The following is a 20,000-nucleotide window of genomic DNA, read 5'->3' as shown; positions in this document are numbered from 1 at the left end:
ACATCTCGCTTAACGTCTCGCTTAACGTCTCGCTTAACGTCTCACTGAGCGTCTCACGGCACGTCTCACTGCACGTCTCGCTTAACGTCTCACTGAGCGTCTCACTGCGCGTCTCACTTAACGTCTCACTGAACGTCTCACTGAGTGTTTTATTTATTAATATTTAATTAATTTAAGAGTTGAAATTTGTTTTATTCTATTTCATTATTAATAAATCCATCAACTTTCTCAAGGTTTGTTTTAGTCCAAAACTAAAAATAAAAGTCATTTTAGTGAAATTTGTTTAGTTTATTTTGTTGTAATTATCTAAATGAATGAATCATGAAACCAGCTTTAAAACACAACATATTAATATTTACTATATAATGACAATAACTTCTTAATTGTGTTTGATTATATCATAAAGTCATCTCTTGATTTATGGAAAAAATATGTATTTAAATAAAATAAAACCAGAGCTGCAGATGCACCCTGCTGGGAGCAGACCACTAGAACCAGTAACTGGTGTCAGAGAGACCAGATCCAGAACCCAGGATTCAACCTGCAGCTCTCAACAGGATCATTATGACAGGTATGATCATAAAGATATCATTAAATAATAATAATAATAATAATAATAATAGTAATCATACTATAAACACGTTAAACTGGTGTTCCTCTGAATAATTCATGTTTCAAAGACGCGTCTGTCTCCAGTTTGCGCCTAAACTTCCTTTTGCGTCATTCGGACACTTCACCCAAAAAACCTCAAATCCAGAAAAGAAGGAGAGACTCAGAGTAGGACTCTGTCAGGACCAGGACTCTGCAGGACCAGGACTCTGTCAGAACCAGGACTCTGTCAGAACTCTATCGGGACTCTGTCAGAACCAGGACTCTGTCAGGACTCTGCAGGACCGACAACAAGACGAGCTGCTTCCTGCAGGACTCAGAGACCCACTTCAGTCTGAGACCAAAACATTTAAAGTGTCTCACCTCTGATCCGCTCCGGTTTCTGGTCCAGTTTCTAGTCTCTGTCCTGGTCCGGTTTCTGGTCTCTGTCCTGGTCTGGTTTCTGGTGTGTGCAGGTCTCTGCCCCGGTAAGTGAACCAGTGAAGTCCGGAGTCGCTCTCCGTCACACTGGGAGCGCTGGGAGGAGAAACGTCAAGTTACACAGCGTAATAACGGACGGTGCTTCCGTTTCAAAATAAAAGTTTCAAAATAAAAGTAAAGTTTGCACAAACTGCTTCCGCCCCACCCAAGAAAATCCATATTGATGTTCCAGTTATTTTAGACAACCCACAATCAAATCAGTAATTATTAACAGAAACAATATCATAAAATAACTAGATATTTAAGGTAAAAATATGTTTCCTTTACGTGAATTAATAATCTATCAATTATATAATAATGATTTAAAAAATCAATCAGTGAGTAAAATAATACAACATACTGATAAAGACAATAATATGAAAATATATAACCAACAAAAGTAGGAAATCGTGCTCATTCTTCCAATTTATTTAAATAATAAAGTGTACTTCATTGACATCAATGATCACAAACTAACTAATATGAACAATAACAGTTATAGTTATAGAGGTAGTGTATGAACTGTGTTACTGGATCTCTTTTTATTATGAGGTCTTCTAAACATATTTCAGATTTTTACTGTTTATGAAACACGTTGTTGTGCTGTTTTACTTTGAAGTTCTGTGTTGTAAGGTGCAGTTTCCTGTCGAGGTCTCTGTGCTCTTATTGGATAATTGACACAGGTTCAGCCATCTTGTGAGAATATAAATCCTGCTGATGGAGTGAATGAACTGATTCCAGCAGCAGCAGCTGTTTCCTGTTTAATCCGTTAATCCTCCTCAGATCTGTCTAATCTCTGCTTTTACTCCACTTTCTTCTTCTCCTCCCTCCACTGACCTGGAAACACAAAACTCCCTCAAACTGTTCAGGTCACCGTGGTGATTTTATGGTCTGTAGGCATGAACTCTTCTGGGGTTTGTCATACTAATACTTCACTGTTGTACTTGTACCTGGGTGGACAGCAGTGAGGGAGGAAGTGGACGTTACGTCCTGTCCTCTGTGAGCAGAATAAGAAGCCGGACAGTTTCCTCCTCGAAGCTTAAACAATAATCACAGCTCTGCAGACAGGAAACAGGAAGTGCCTGAGACAATACAGAGAGGATCCGGAGACCAGCTGCTTTTTTTTAGGCACCAAAGAAGAAGGAAGCAGTGGAACGTAAAGCTTCCTCATCACTGCAGGAAAAACGCCCTCAGCAGACGCCTGCAGGAACTCTCTAACACATTCAGAGCTGATGGAGCTGCAGACGTCTTCACTGGTCCAACGAGCTCTTCATCTGCACGTTTAGTTAGACCTCTGTGTTCCTGAACACATCTTCATCTGCACATGTTTAGTTAGACCTCTGTGTTCCTGAACACCTCTTCATCTGCACATGTTTAGTTAGACCTCTGTGTTCCTGAACACCTCTTCATCTGCTCATGTTTAGTTAGACCTCTGTGTTCCTGAACACCTCTTCATCTGCACATGTTTAGTTAGACCTCTGTGTTCCTGAACACCTCTTCATCTGCTCATGTTTAGTTAGACCTCTGTGTTCCTGAACACCTCTTCATCTGCACATGTTTAGTTAGACCTCTGTGTTCCTGAACACCTCTTCATCTGCTCATGTTTAGTTAGACCTCTGTGTTCCTGAACACCTCTTCATCTGCTCATGTTTAGTTAGACCTCTGTGTTCCTGAACACCTCTTCATCTGCTCATATTTAGTTAGACCTCTGTGTTCCTGAACACCTTTTCATCTGCTCATGTTTAGTTAGACCTCTGTGTTCCTGAACACATCTTCATCTGCTCATGTTTAGTTAGACCTCTGTGTTCCTGAACACCTCTTCATCTGCACGTTTAGTTAGACCTCTGTGTTCCTGAACACCTCTTCATCTGCACGTTTAGTTAGACCTCTGTGTTCCTGAACACATCTTCATCTGCTCATGCTTAGTTAGACCTCTGTGTTCTTGAACACCTCTTCATCTGCACATGTTTAGTTAGACCTCTGTGTTCCTGAACACCTCTTCATCTGCACATGTTTAGTTAGACCTCTGTGTTCCTGAACACCTCTTCATCTGCTCATGTTTAGTTAGACCTCTGTGTTCCTGAACACCTCTTCATCTGTACGTTTAGTTAGACCTCTGTGTTCCTGAACACCTCTTCATCTGCTCATATTTAGTTAGACCTCTGTGTTCCTGAACACCTCTTCATCTGCTCATGTTTAGTTAGACCTCTGTGTTCCTGAACACATCTTCATCTGCTCACGTTTAGTTAGACCTCTGTGTTCCTGAACACCTCTTCATCTGCACGTTTAGTTAGACCTCTGTGTTCCTGAACACATCTTCATCTGCTCATGCTTAGTTAGACCTCTGTGTTCCTGAACACCTCTTCATCTCCACATGTTTAGTTAGACCTCTGTGTTCCTGAACATCTCTTCATCTGCACACGTTTAGTTAGACCTCTGTGTTCCTGAACAAATGAATTGAACAGTTTTCAACTCAATGTAAATGACTAAGCTAATGAGCCATTTTCTCCTCACCCAAAAACTAAATGGCAGGTTATTATGGCCTTAAACCAGTATTAAACTGCTTTAAACCAGTATTTGACTACATTAAACCAGTATTACACTGTCTTTACCCAGTATGAAGATAGTCTGAGGGTGAAGATAGTCTGAGGGTCCTGAGTCTTTATCGTAGGACACATCCTGTTGGACCTGCTGCCCTCTGGTGGATCCTTCAGGTCCTTCAGGTCCTTCAAATCCAGACTGCCTTCACTCTGTTCTACATTCTACTTTCTATTCTAGAACCACTGCAGCTCGGCCAAGAAAATACACATTTTAACTGTTGATATACATGTTTAATGATGTTTTTTTTCTTATCAACTGTGTTTAACAATGTTTCTGTTCTTATTAACCGTGTTTAACAATGTTTCTGTTCTTATTAACCGTTTTTAACAATGTTTTTGTTCTTATTAACCGTTTTTAACAATGTTTTTGTTCTTATTAACCGTGTTGAACAATGTTTCTGTTTTATTAACGGTGTTTAATAATGTTTATATTCTTATCAACTGTGTTTAACAATGTTTCTGTTCTTATTAACCGTGTTTAACAATGTTTCTGTTCTTATTAACCGTGTTTAACAATGTTTCTGTTCTTATTAACCGTTTTTAACAATGTTTTTGTTCTTATTAACCGTGTTGAACAATGTTTCTGTTTTATTAACTGTGTTTAATAATGTTTATATTCTTATTAACCATGTTTAACAATGTTTCTGTTCTTATTAACCGTGTTTAACAATGTTTCTGTTCATATTAACTGTTTAACAATTTACCGCTACGTATTGACTGTGTTCAACAAAGTACCTCTATGTATTGGCTGAGCTGAAACAGATAATTAATCAAACTATTTTCATGATCAGTTTTCAACATTGTTTTCAACATTGTTTTCAACAGTGTGTCATGATGATAGAGGTTGAACACCAGTGATGGAGATGTGACGACCGCGGTGAAAACTAAAGGAGCAATGGTCTAAAAAGATAGTTCATGAATTCATAATTTACCAACGTTCTTCGGGGATCTAGTTTGGTTCCTAGAAAAGGAGAATTATTACTAGACAGAATATCTCAGGTAGATTGATAATACACACAATAATATTTTTATGATATCGTCTGTTTTTGACATTTAGACATTTACAGCCTTTATTTTTTTCTTGATCAAACCGTTCCTTTAAATGTGATTTTTAAATACCTGAAGAGGGTATAAGCTCCTCCCACATTGTGTAAATTTGGATTGTGGACAGGCCCCCTTATGATTGAACACACCTGTGTCTGAAACGTTGGTAAATCATAAACTATCTTTTGCATCGTGGCTACCAGACTTTTTTTTCCTTCACTTTAATCTTTCTCACATTTCATAATCAATGAATGTAGACCGATCGATAATAAACATGATTTTTGGCTGTTTTGGTGACGCGTTTCTAGCCTTTAACCTGAGCAGGACACCTTGAATGATGACATCATCTCTGTCTCACCTGACCAGGTGTCTTTATTGATCTGGAGTAATGGGAGTAACACTGAGCATGTTGATGTAAAACAACAGAAGAAGAAGCGGTCTGTGGGCTCTCATCAGAGAGACCAACAAACAGGAAGTGGGACCGGGAGTCCTCTTAAGTCTCCTCGTCCTCGCTGTGGTGCGTCTTGTCCTCGCTCAGGCCACTCTCGTCGATGTTCTCCAGAGAGTCGGCTCTCTGGACGTTCAGCTCCGACACGCTGATGCACGGCAACGCATTCTGCTCCGGGAACATCCACGGCTTCAGGCTCGGGTTGTGCTTCCTCTTCCAGTCTGGGTACTTTAGAGACGCCTTGTAGATCTTCCTCATCGCCTGAGAAGACAGAGACACAGCAAGGACACGCGTGAGGACGAGACGGAGCTGGTTTATATTTATATAAAGGAAGACTTTTATACCTTTGGAGCCACAAACTGAGACACTCGGTTGACCACCCACTTTGGTAACGAACCTGCACACAGATGGACAACGGGGTATGTTAGAGACTCTCTGGAGTCTTCTGTCTCTGTGGGGACCGATATGTCCTCTTGACAAAAAACATCACATCAATCTAACATCATCAAGGTGATGACAAAAGTGAAGACATTTCTTTTTTAGAGAGTGAAGACATTTTTAGAAGGCGGGGGACGTTTTTAGAGTGAAGACATTTTTGGAGAGTTAGGACTTTAAAGGACAGTTTGAGGGACCAGATTTTCTGTAAAGAGCTACATTGATGCCATCATAACATTTTAAAAGACGTGTTAATATGCAGAAAGGTTTACTTTGAATATAACACTCACACACAGACAGACATCCCACTGGTTTTACTGGGTATTTGTTGACTGGTTGAGCTCTCCCTTCACACACAGTGAGAGGAGCTTATGAGTCTGTTGTCTCACCTCGCGGGTCCATCTGGGTCAGGTAGTAGAGGGTGGAGCAGCTGGCTCCGTTGGACTGGATCAGGTATCCGGTCAACAGGGACACTGCTCGGACGTAGTCCTTCTTGGGAGGATGTTGCTGAGGAGACACCAGGAAGAGAACTTTAAAGGACCAGCTCACTGGTTCATTCAGAGACTTCTAATTCTCAGGATCGTCAAACATCAGGAAACATCTGCTGAACATGAACCTCATGCTGCAGACGGACACACATCTGACAATCACAACCTGGTTCTTGATTTTGGACCAAGTTTCAGGTCTGAACATTTATAAAGTGGAACCTGGACCAGTACTCTAAATCCAGTGATCTCCAGACTCTACAGTCTTTCATGCAACCGTCTAATTTTTTTCTGCTCAGACCTCCACATGTGGAGCACAGAGCTGGATGAGGAAGACTTTATTTTAGAAACCAGAAGCAGCAGGAACTTTACTGTCCAGCAGACAGACAGAAGAGACTTTAAGGAAAAGTTCAGTTCAATAATATTGATTCTAAAATAAAACTTTAATCGCTGAGAAGGAGACGATGTAAAAGCTCACCGGATGTTTGACGGAGTAGTTGATGATCAAGTAGTCGTTGCCAAGAGGAAGCCAAGATCTCATGGTCACAAAGTCTCTGTTCTTGAGAGGACTCGGACATTTCCCTTCAAACAACAAACGCACATTAAAAGACAGAAGAAACATCGAGAAACTATGAACCCAACAGTCATAGAGAACTGACAGGAGTAATATCCCACGTCTGCGTTGGCCGTCAGCCTCCCGATGTCATACGTGTCGATCATGTTGGTGTCCCACTTCTTGCGGTAGCTGGTATCGTGGAGGACGTCATACAGCATCTCTGCCGTCACGTCTTTACACACTATCCTCATCTGAGACACAGAGACAGAGACAGAGACACTTCACTAAAATGTCTACAAGTTAGGTTGAGACAACTAAACTACTTAGTTAGGTTTAGACAACTAAACTACTCAGTTAGGTTTAGACAACAAGACTAATTAGTTAGGTTTAGACAACTAAACTACTTAGTTAGGTTTAGACAACAAAACTACTTTGTTAGGTTTAGACAACTAAACTAATTAGTTAGGTTGAGACAACTAAACTACTTAGTTAGGTTAAGACAACTAAACTACTTAGTTAGGTTCCTGGTTCATGATTACATACAAAATAACTGTGGGATATATATGAATTATGGCACATTTTTTAAATAGGTATAGCTAAAAACGCAGCTAAAGCTGGTATTGTGAAGTCTGAACCCGACGTTATGTGGATCAAAAGGTGAAGATCATAACAGGACAGGTTGCTGTTCTACTGCTAACAACGACCACTTGCAGAACATCATAATGTAAAGAACCACCATCAACATGTTCTGTCACGTTTTACTGACTGAATGCTAACGTATTTTATAGAATGGACAGCTTTTAAATGAAAGAAAACTCGTATTCGTATTAATCATTTATAAATATACATAATGTTAATTAGTGAGATTAGTTACTGCACCAAGCTAGATCTTTGAGCAGGAGAACATGTGATATCATACATGACTATGATATATACAGTATATATACGTATATATATATATATATATATATATATATATATATATACGTATATATATACATATATATATATATATATATTTCTGGTAGGTTTCATAATGTTCACAGCTTGTCACCATGTGAGATAACGACTGTGTCCTTTCATGTCTGAGCTGTTGCTTTTTATTGAGCCTTAAATCAGCTGGAAGATTTTCTCTGCAGTGTGTTTCTCAGATTTCTCAGAGAAACACAGACATCATTCAGAGCTCTGTCTGTGTGGGACGTTTCAATGTTTGACATGTGAAGCTCAAGGTCCTTCATCCTGCAGTCTGAGACATGAAGACACAAACCTGCTGCTTCATAGTTCTCTCACTTTAATTACTAGATAATAGTAATATGAATATTGATGATAATAATAACGATAAAGGCGTAGTTATTGTTTCATGTTTTGTTCTCGTTACTCTGGAAAAATAACTGTTTGTTTGAGTTTAGTTTGTTCTGACTCCCATCAGCCTTCATTGTTTAGTCAATCTTTAAGAGATACACAACATCCACAAATACATACTAAAACCCAATGAAAGGTAAAGTACAATAACCATGTCCAACCAAAGAGCCTGCAGACACTGTCATTCCTCACCTGTCCACCAGAGGTCACCTGACCTGGTCTCCTGACACACCTGCTGCTCATTCAGTCTGCAGCTGTTCAACAGTTTTTGTCTCTCAGTCGTTGTTTTCAGCAGAAACTTGTTTTGTTTGAAGCTGAAGGGATGGAGACGACGTCAGGAATTCACTTCTGGTTCAGGTTTGACTTTTCAACTGTTAAATATTAATAATCTGCAGGGATTGGTTGTCTCCTTGTTAGGGTTTGGTAGAAGAGACATTGATCATACGATGCCTTGCTCAGAGGAACCTCATCAGCAAAGCTTCACTTTCATGCTCAGATCTCATCAGTCTGAGACTCGTCCACCAGATGTTTTTGTTTTAGAGGTCTCGCTACGAAACAGACAGACAGACAGACAGACAGACAGACAGACAGAGAGACAGACAGACAGGTTGAAAACAGAGCTGTAGCACGTCACTGTTTTCCACTGCTGTAATCTCACAGCAGCGTCGCTCCACTGAGCCTTCAGTCATCAGATATCATGAAGCTCTCCGTGTAACTCAATCAGCTGCAGCATGAATCTTTCATGAAGTCTTTGTGTGTCACTCAGACTTCACGTCATCCTTCCTCAGACTTCAGTTATCTCTGAGGTCAAGAAGTCACGCCTTTATTCCACTTCATTCAGTATTTGATGAAAACATTAAAGAATATGACGCTGATGATATAAAACTACAACATGTAGTTTTCCATCTTCAGTCAGATGAGAAGCTCAAAGCCTAGCTTAGCACAAATACTGGAAGCATATTCATGCAACACAAAAATATATCTTCATGTTTATTTTGTCATGTGACATGCGTCGTGACACCACTGAACTGTTTCAGTAGCAAACCAGGGGTGTCTGCAGCTGCAGTTCCTCTAAGGACTACTAGGTGGTGCTGACTGATCTTCTCTTTACAACCAACTTGGACCTGAGGAACAGGTGCATGAAGACCTGAGACACTTAATTATCTGATGACGTTCTGATGGTTCCACATCCAGCAGCAGCATGACCTCTCATCAGGAGCCTGAGCACAGTAACCAGTAACTCAGCTGTCATATTGTTAATATATGTATATGGAGGAGAAGTATGGATCCAAACTGGAAATAGTCCAGTAAAGTAACTGAACCTGTAAAGTGAACTGGTTTCTGTTCCTGTCTCAGTCCTCAAGTTTCGAGTCAAACGTTTTCCTTTCCGCTCTGAATTTTTTAGCTCGATGATGTTGAGCGGCGGTTTGATTTTCCCCTGCAGGAGGTTACAGGACTACATGACTACAGGACTACATGACTACAGGACAACAAAACTACAGGACTACAGGACTACAGGACTACATGACTACAGGACAACAAAACTACAGGACTACAGGGCTACAGGACTACATGACTACAGGACAACAAAACTACAGGACTACAGGACTACAGGACTACATGACTACAGGACAACAAAACTACAGGACTACATGACTACAGGACTACATGACTACAGGACAACAAAACTACAGGACTACAGGACTACATGACTACAGGACTACAGGACTACATGACTACAGGACAACAAAACTACAGGACTACAGAACTACATGACTACATGACTACAGGACAACAAAACTACAGGACTACAGGACTACATGACTACAGGACTACAGAACTACATGACTACATGACTACAGGACAACAAAACTACAGGACTACAGGACTACATGACTACAGGACAACAAAACTACAGGACTACAGGACTACAGGACTACATGACTACAGGACAACAAAACTACAGGACTACATGACTACAGGACTACAGGACTACATGACTACAGGACAACAAAACTACAGGACTACAGAACTACAGGACTACAGGACTACAAAACTACAGGACTACATGACTACAGGACAACAAAACTACAGGACTACAGGACTACATGACTACAGAACTACAGACCTACATAACTACAGAACTACAGACCTACATGAATAGAAAACTACAGGACTACAAAACTACAGGACTACAGGACTACATGACTACATGACTACAAAACCACAGGACTACAGGACTACATGACTACAGGACTACAGAACTACAGGACTACAAAACTACAGGACTACAGGACTACATGGCTACAGGACTACAGCACTACAGTTCTACAGAATTACATGACTACATGGCTACAGAATTACATGACTACATGGCTACCGGACTACATGACTACAGGACTACATAACTACATGACTACAGAACTACAGGACTACAAGGCTACAGGACTACAGAAGTACAGAAGTACAGAACTACACGACTACACGACTACATAACTACAGGACTACAGAACTACATAACTACATGACTACAGAACTACAGGACTACAGAACTACATGACTACAGGACTACATGTCTACAGGACTACAGGACTACAGGACTGCATGACTACAAGGCCACAGGACTACAAGGCCGCAGAACTACAGGGCTACATGCCTACAGAACTACAGAACTACATGACTACAGAACTACACGATTACAGGACTACATGGCTACAGGAGTACAGGACAACAGGACTGCATGACTACAAGGCCACAGGACTACAGGGTTACATGACTACATAACTACAGGAGTACAGAACTACAGGACTACAGAACTACATGACTACAGGACTACATGGCTACAGGACTACAGGACTACATGACTGCATGACTACAGAACTACAGGACTACATAACTACATAACTACGTGACTACATGACTACAGAATTGAATGACTACAAGGCTACAGAACTACAGAACTACAGGACTACATAACTACAAGGCTACATGACTACATGGCTACGGGACTACAGGACTACAAGGTTACAGGACTACATGAATACAGGACTACAGGGCTACATGGCTACAGGACTACATAACTACAGGACTACATGGCTACAGGACTACATAACTACAGGACTACATAACTACAGGACTACATAGCTACCGGACTACATAACTACAGGACTACAAGGCTACAGGACTACAGGACTACAGGACAACAGGGCTACATGGTTACATGACTACATAACTACAGGACTACAGAACTACATCACTACATAACTACAGGACTACATAACTACAGGACTACAGGACTACAAGGATACAAGACTACAGGACACCAAGCTATAAGACTACAGACCACCAGGCTACAAGACTACAGGCCACCAGGCTACAAGGCTACAGGCCACCAGACTACAAGACTACAAGACTACAGGCCACCAGGTTACAAGACTACAAGACTACAGGCCACCAGGCTGCAAGGCTACAATGTTACAGGCCACCGGGCTACAAGACTACAGGCCACAAGACAACAGGCCACCAGGCTACAAGGCTACAGGCCACCAGGCTACAAGACTACAAGGCTACAGGCCACCAGACTACAAGGCTACAGGCCACCAGGCTACAAGGCTACAATGTTACAGGCCACCGGGCTACAAGACCACAGGCCACAAGACAACAGGCCACCAGGCTACAAGGCTACAGGCCACCAGGCTACAAGACTACAAGGCTACAGGCCACCAGACTACAAGACTACAGGCCACCAGGCTACAAAACTACAAGACTACAGGCCACCAGGCTACAAGACTACAAGACTACAGGCCACCAGGCTACAAGGCTACAAGACTACAGGCCACCAGGCTACAAGGCTACAAGGCAGGGAACTGGCACCTCTCCAGCTAACAGTCCGCTCTACTTTGTCCACATCGGGACTTCAACCAGCGATCCAATAGGTCTACTGGCAGCTGCCTCAGGTTTTATAAAACATAAGAAATGTCTTCAAATGTCTCTCTAACCAACATCAGCAGAGATCATCAAAAGAGTTTCTATTGATTATGTGATTGATTGACTCCTCGTTGATCAGCTGTTTACTCACATTATCACATCTAAAGTGGTCGAACCAATCAGACGAGTTCTTACAGAGACTCTGAATACTGACTCTCTGATCTTTAATCAATACTTCACATTGTTGATTGCTGCTGTTTTAATATTTATTAATGTTTACACTTAAAATCACTAGTTTGACCCGTTTGTGCTGCAAAAAGGATTATTTTAATTTATAATATTATATTGTGGAGTTTATTTATCATAGTATGATTAATATCATCAGCTGAATCCTTCACTTTAATCATTATGGTCATTATTGAAACATTCTGCCAGTCTACTAATCGATTAGTCGACCTGCAGCTCGACTTCATTCACCAGAAATCTTCAGTTCAAAGTTTGACATCAAGAGTAATATGATAAGACCTGGTCTGACCAGGTCTGACCAGGTCCAGGTCTGAGCGCTCACCTTGAGTTTCTGGACGGTCCGGCTCTCTTCCTCGCGACACCACACTGTCACTCCTCCTTTATTGTAGCGGCTGACCCATCCGTCACAGCTCAGACACTGGTCTTTGAACGAGGAGAAGTCTGAGTCGTCCGGGATCTGCACCGGCATCTCTGCGACCACAAATTAAATATTACTAAATATAATAATAATAATGATACAAAGAGGCGTTCAGGTGCTCCTGTAGAACCAGACGAATAAAGTGAGGTGATGACAGCAGCAGCTTCTCTTCTGTCTGTCAGGTGAACTTCTTCCTCCTCCTCCTCCTCCTCCTCATCACTGCACAGATGAATCAGAGAGCACAGAGCTCTCACTCTGTCCACACTTTAAACCGTGTTTGTACGTTTACAGACATCTCATAGATTATAGATTATAGATGGTACATTATAGATTGTATATTATAGATTATGGATTATAGATTATAGATTGTATATTATGATTGTATATTATAGATTGTAGATTATGAATTATATATTATAGATTGTATATTATAAATTATAGATTATAGATTGTATATTATAGATGGTATTATAGATTATATATTATAGATTGTATATTATAGATTGTAGAATATAGATTGTATATTATAGATTGTAGATTGTATATTATATATTGTATATTATAGATTATAGATTATAGATTGTATATTATAGATTGTAGATTGTATATTATATATTGTATATTATAGATTATAGATTGTATATTATAGATTATATATTATAGATTATAGATTGTGTATTATAGATTATAGATTGTATATTATAGATTATAGATTATAGATTGTATATTATAGATTATAGATTGTATATTATAGATTATATATATTATAGATTATAGATTGTATATTATAGATTATATATTATAGATTATGATTGTATATTATAAATTGTATATTGTATATTATAGATTATAGATTATAGATTATATATTGTAGATTATAGATTATAGATTGTATATTATAGATTGTACATTGTATATTATAGATTGTAGATAATATATTGTGTATTATAGATTATATATTATAGATTGTATATTATAGATTGTAGAATATAGATTGTATATTATAGATTGTAGATTGTATATTATATATTGTATATTATAGATTATAGATTATAGATTGTATATTATAGATTATAGATTGTATATTATAGATTATATATATTATAGATTATAGATTGTATATTATAGATTATATATTATAGATTATGATTGTATATTATAGCTTGTATATTGTATATTGTATATTGTATATTATAGATTATAGATTATATATTGTAGATTATAGATTATAGATTGTATATTATAGATTGTATATTATAGATTGTACATTGTATATTATAGATTGTAGATAATATATTGTATATTATAGATTGCATATTATAGATTGTATATTGTAGATTGTAGAATATAGATTGTATATTATAGATTAGATATTATAGATTATAGATTGTAGATTATAGATTATAGATTGTATATTATAGATTGTAGGTTATAGATTGTATATTATAGATTGTATATTATAGATTGTAGATTATATATTGTATATTATAGATTGTAGAATATAAATTGTATATTATAGATTGTATATTATAGATTGTATATTATATATTGTATATTATAGATTATATATTGTACATTATAGATCGTATATCATAGATTGTGTATTATAGATTATATATTGTAGATTATAGATTATATATTGTAGATTATAAATTATAGATTGTATATTATAGATTATAGATTGTATATTATAGATTATATATTGTAGATTGAAGATTATAGATTATAGATTGTATATTATAGATTATATATTGTAGGTAGATTATAAATTATAGATTGTATATTATAGATTATAGATTATAGATTGTATATTATAGATTGTAGATTGTATATTATATATTGTATATTATAGATTATAGATTGTATATTATAGATTATATATTATAGATTATAGATTGTGTATTATAGATTATAGATTGTATATTATAGATTATAGATTATAGATTGTATATTATAGATTATAGATTGTATATTATAGATTATATATATTATAGATTATAGATTGTATATTATAGATTATATATTATAGATTATGATTGTATATTATAGATTGTATATTGTATATTATAGATTATAGATTATAGATTATATATTGTAGATTATAGATTATAGATTGTATATTATAGATTGTACATTGTATATTATAGATTGTAGATAATATATTGTGTATTATAGATTATATATTATAGATTGTATATTATAGATTGTAGAATATAGATTGTATATTATAGATTGTAGATTGTATATTATATATTGTATATTATAGATTATAGATTATAGATTGTATATTATAGATTATAGATTGTATATTATAAATTATATATATTATAGATTATAGATTGTATATTATAGATTATATATTATAGATTATGATTGTATATTATAGCTTGTATATTGTATATTGTATATTGTATATTATAGATTATAGATTATATATTGTAGATTATAGATTATAGATTGTATATTATAGATTGTATATTATAGATTGTACATTGTATATTATAGATTGTAGATAATATATTGTATATTATAGATTGCATATTATAGATTGTATATTGTAGATTGTAGAATATAGATTGTATATTATAGATTAGATATTATAGATTATAGATTGTAGATTATAGATTATAGATTGTATATTATAGATTGTAGGTTATAGATTGTATATTATAGATTGTAGATTATATATTGTATATTATAGATTGTAGAATATAAATTGTATATTATAGATTGTATATTATAGATTGTATATTATATATTGTATATTATAGATTATATATTGTACATTATAGATCGTATATCATAGATTGTGTATTATAGATTATATATTGTAGATTATAGATTATATATTGTAGATTATAAATTATAGATTGTATATTATAGATTATAGATTGTATATTATAGATTATATATTGTAGATTGAAGATTATAGATTATAGATTGTATATTATAGATTATATATTGTAGGTAGATTATAAATTATAGATTGTATATTATAGATTATAGATTGTATATTATAGATTGTAGATTGTATAATATAGATTATAGATTATAGAGTCTCTTCCATCAGAGATACAGAACCAAGATGATTTATTTCATTCTTTGGTGTTTTCACTTCCCAAAAGACTTAAACCCAAACACAGTGAACTAGAATATTTGAATATATTGTAGTTATTGAATTATATTTATATTAAATAAATATATATATACATAATAATATATAAATTGTATTATTATATAGACATTTAGATTTCTGTATTATTGTTCCTACATTTCAATATTTCCTTTCACTTTTAGAGGACAAGAGTCTTTTGGGATGAGGACTAACTGATGAGGACCAACATGTCCTCGAGTCCACTCGGACTACTTTGGATCTGCTAACATTAGCCTCTGATAGCATCGGATCTCCTGGTTTATTCTGCAGTAACAGAGGTTGACTCAGACCCTAAGAGGTGGTCCAGAGGCTCTGCATGGTGGTTTATCTATGGGGGGTTTGTCTTTGGTTCTTGTGGGGGCTCAATGAACCCTTCTTTCCATCTATTATGAGAATATTAGGAGCTGGTTCATTGAGATGAACAGTAGGGAAGTAGACAAATTGACAGAACAGGTGGATGAAAAGCATCAAATGATTGATTCATCTGTTCTGAGCTGTTCAATAGTTCTGGTGGTGAAATACAGAGAAAGGTGTGACCATTGTATTTGATATTAATCTCATTAAATCACTCATAAACCTACTAATACTCTTGTAAGTGACTGGAGATAAATTAGTAGTGACTCATCCTCTCAGTAGACCATCTCTGGTAACAGGTTGTATGTAAAGAATGCTGCCTTCAGGGGCTCCTGTAAATATGACCATCCCCATGCTGTGACAACAAGAGAGGAAAGATGATGTATTTTCACATCAGTCGGTCCTTCTGCATGAAACACGTCAGGTTTTAATTTAATAATTTGCTTTTGATTGATTTCATTAAAACACTGACTCGTCTGATTCAGAGTTTATTTTATGTTCTAGGAAAATATGTGAAATACGTCTGAAGATCTGAAACAGCTTGGATGAAAATTTCCATTAGGCTCAACTTTCAGACCATAGAGAAATGTGAATCCCAACCTGTGAGCTGAACGTTTTGATTTCAGACGGCCCCTGAATGCACCAGTAACAGTAACTGATACCTGTTGTTCAGGTGGAGCGGTGGGCGGAGTGAAAAGTGTGAGTCCCACTGATGGTCAACAGATCAGGTATCAGCAGAGAAACACAGAAGAAGAAGAAGAAGAAGCTTTCAGAAACTCTTTGTATTGTTGTGTTGTATTGTAGACTTTTATTCTGAAACTAGTTTAGTTTCAACTCAATGACACAGAGACTTTTACTCTGAAACTAGTTAGTTTCAACTCTATGACACAGAGACTTTTACTCTGAAATTTGTTTAGTTTCAACTCTATGACACAGAGACTTATACTCTGAAACTAGTTAGCTTCAACTCTATGACACAGAAACTCTTATTCTGAAAATAGTTTAGTTTTAACTCTATGAGACAGAGACTTTTACTCTGAAACTAGTTTAGTTTTAAGTCAATGACACAGAGACTTTTACTCTGAAACTAGTTCAGTTTCAACTGTATGACACAGACTTTTATTTTGAAATTAGTTTAATTTTAACTCTGTGACACAGAGACTTTTACTCTGAAAATCTTACTTCGCAGATTCAGATTTCTGAGTACCACCTATGTGTTCCCAGCAGGGGGAGCTCTGCACCCTGAAACCAGTGTGTGTGTGTGTGTGTGTGTGTGTGTGTGTGTGTGTCCTCTTCACATCAGTGGGTGAAAGCTGCTCATGACCTGCGACCTGTGGGAACATCTGCTGGAAACCTGAACTGTTCCTGAACACAAAGCAGCTCTGTGTTACAGACCATCTGCTACACACACACACACACACACACACACACACACACACACACACAAAGACACACACTCACACACACTCTCTCACACTCACTCACACACACAGACACATACTCACACACATGAATAGAGAATATGTCTGTACCTTCAGAATAATCTTGGTATCATAATAGAGATGCAGGCATCAGTATATATACTATATATAGTATATGTACATACTATGTATACTTCTGCATCTAAAGCAACTACAGAAAGTGTCTCTCACTCGTACTACGCAGCTTCTAAGTGTTCATTGTTTTCAATGGCTCGCAGCACTCTACATGCGTGATGTCTCAGGTTGTTGTTGTGTATGTGTGTGTGTGTGTGTGTGTGTGTGTGTGTGTGTGTGTGTGTCTGTGTGTGTCTGTGTGTGTGTCGAGTGGAACTGTTTTGTTTTCAAAATCGTCTTTGAGACAAACTTCCTGTTATGTGTGTGTGCAGGATGAATATGTTGTTCTATGTTTCAAATGTTTTTATCTGGTGTTTGTTGTGATGTAACCAACTGACCCCACCAGGTTCAAGATTACAACTTTTACTCTGAAAACCAGTTATGTTTCATCTTAATGTCACAAAGACTTTTACTTTGAAAACAAGTTTGGCGTCAGCTTCATGACACAAAGACTTTTACTCTGAAAACCAGTTATGTTTCATCTTAGTGTCACAAAGACTTTTACTCTGAAAACCAGTTATGTTTCATCTTAATGTCACTTACTGTCCAATGTCTGTCCACTTACTGTCCAATGTCTGTCTGTCCACTGTCTGTCCACTGACTGTCTGTCCACTTACTGTCCAATGTCTGTCTGTCTGTCTGATCACTGACTGTCTGTCCACTTACTGTCTGTCCACTGACTGTCTGTCCAATGTTTGTCTGTCCACTGACTGTCTGTCCACTGTCTATCCAATGTCTGTCTGTCCACTGACTGTCTGTCCCCTGTGGTGTCCACCTGAAACTCCAGGAGGATAAACATGAAATAGTTTCCTCCCTTTAAATGTTTAACGAGAGGAAAAGGTCTCTGAGGGTCAAAGGGGGAATAGTTCAGGTCGGACACATTCGGGTCAACTAGCTGTTAGCTGTTAGCTGTTAGCTGCTAGCTGTTAGCTGTTAGCTGCTAGCCGTGAGTCTGAGGACTCCTCCTCATCCTCAGTGTGAAATGATGAAGGTGGTTTCCAGGTGGAGATGACGTTCAGCTGCTGACGTGCCGTCATGTCTCGCCTCACCTCGTCCTGTCACGTGCACGTGGATTAAAAAAGGAGCTCTGCTTAGTTTAACAGATCCAGCATCCTGTTTAGACTCAGACTGACCTATCTTCATCATCAGAGATGACTTCACCTCTTCATCCTCAGAGAGATGACTTCACCTCTTCATCCTCTGACAGGCGGCCCACGTATTCTCTCTGCGGTCAAGCAGTGCTGAATATTTTCCATCATTGTTCGTTTCTATGCTGATGACACCCACGAATATCAATCAGTGAAACAAGGCTTTAATAAAGAAACCATATGTCCATGTCTCCTGTCGCTATGCAACAGGAGGAAGGACAAGTGATCATTGTAGTTTGAGGTTCTTTGATTCTAAGTCTTCACTTCTGAAGAACTTCTAAGAGAAACTAAACTTTGAAAATGTTTTTACTGGTTTCTGTGGACCTGGTCCAGTGATCTGGTTTCCTTTAGCACCATGTAAACAACAGACTGGGTCTCTGATGTGTCTACATGGAACCAGGTTTCTGTCTTGAGCTGAATCAAACTGTTTTGATTCAAAGTGGAAACGACTTCAGCTGGAAGAAGTACTCTGATGTTTTACTACAGTAAGAAGTACTCTAGTGTTTTACTACAGTAAGAAGTACTCTAGTGATTTACTACAGTAAGAAGTACTCTAGTGATTTACCACAATAAGTACTCTGATGTTTTACTACAGGAATAAGTACTCTAGTGATTTATTACGGGAAAAGTTATAATACTAAAGAGTAGATGTACTCTGATACAAGTAAGATGATACAGTGATACTGCAGAGACAGACCAGGTCAAGGTTAGTCTGTGTGTCCTCTATAGACAGAGACAGACCAGGTCTAGGTAAGTCTGTGTGTCCTCTATAGACAGAGACAGACCAGGTCTAGGTAAGTCTGTGTGTCCTCTATAGACAGAAACAGACCAGGTATAGGTGAGTCCCTGTGTGTCCTCTATAGACAGAGACAGACCAGGTCTAGGTGAGTCACACCGTTCTTTCTTTCTTTGTTTCTTTTTTCCTTTCTTTCTGTTTCTCTTGTTTGTTTATTTGCGTGTTTGTTTATTTACTTGTTTGTTTATTTACTTGTTTGTTTATTTGTATTTCTTTTGCTTCTTTGTTTGTTTGATTATTTTTCATTGTTTATTTATTTCTTTACTCTTATTTGTCAATAACTTTCTTTTCTTTGTTTCATTGTTTTTATTTATTGTTGTTTCTTTCTTTGTTTTTCTTTCAGCTTCTTAAACTTAATTTAATT

General features: G+C 37.2%; 2 protein-coding genes across 3 annotated transcripts in view; both read right to left on the bottom strand.

Annotated features, from left to right (window-relative positions):
- Positions 1-1,120, bottom strand: part of arap3 (ArfGAP with RhoGAP domain, ankyrin repeat and PH domain 3) — a 31,430-nt gene extending 30,310 nt beyond the window's left edge. For both annotated transcript variants that reach the window (XM_068714056.1, XM_068714057.1), the window contains exon 1: positions 973-1,120. The gene's annotated coding sequence lies outside the window, so the exon portion shown is untranslated. The remainder of the gene's footprint in view (positions 1-972) is intronic.
- A 3,979-nt stretch (positions 1,121-5,099) lies between these two features.
- On the bottom strand, positions 5,100-12,736 carry stard15 (StAR-related lipid transfer (START) domain containing 15). The gene is made up of 6 exons (XM_068714058.1): positions 12,494-12,736; positions 6,740-6,887; positions 6,559-6,662; positions 5,985-6,102; positions 5,505-5,557; positions 5,100-5,421 (listed from the first exon to the last, which is right to left on the bottom strand). The coding sequence occupies exons 1-6, from the start codon at positions 12,638-12,640 to the stop codon at positions 5,206-5,208; spliced, it is 786 nt and encodes a 261-aa protein (XP_068570159.1). The 5' UTR covers positions 12,641-12,736; the 3' UTR covers positions 5,100-5,205.
- Between the last annotated feature and the right edge of the window lie 7,264 nt (positions 12,737-20,000).

Source organism: Cebidichthys violaceus, unplaced genomic scaffold (genome assembly GCF_023349555.1).
Source record: "Cebidichthys violaceus isolate CVI_PGR_0920_01 unplaced genomic scaffold, fCebVio1.0.p SCAF_2, whole genome shotgun sequence".
Classification (NCBI taxonomy): domain Eukaryota; kingdom Metazoa; phylum Chordata; class Actinopteri; order Perciformes; family Stichaeidae; genus Cebidichthys; species Cebidichthys violaceus.
The sequence above is the reverse complement of the archived record's forward strand: the minus strand, read 5'-3'. Positions and strand labels throughout refer to the sequence as shown.

Coding starts and splice junctions, on each gene's coding strand:
- stard15 (XM_068714058.1), bottom strand. CDS start 12,640: ATGCCGGTGCAGATCCCGGACGACTCAGACTTCTCCTCGTTCAAAGAC. Junction 6,663..6,739: donor AGACGTGGGATATTACTCCT/GTCAGTTCTCTA, acceptor TGTTGTTTGAAG/GGAAATGTCCGAGTCCTCTC. Junction 5,422..5,504: donor CTCAGTTTGTGGCTCCAAAG/GTATAAAAGTCT, acceptor CTGTCTTCTCAG/GCGATGAGGAAGATCTACAA.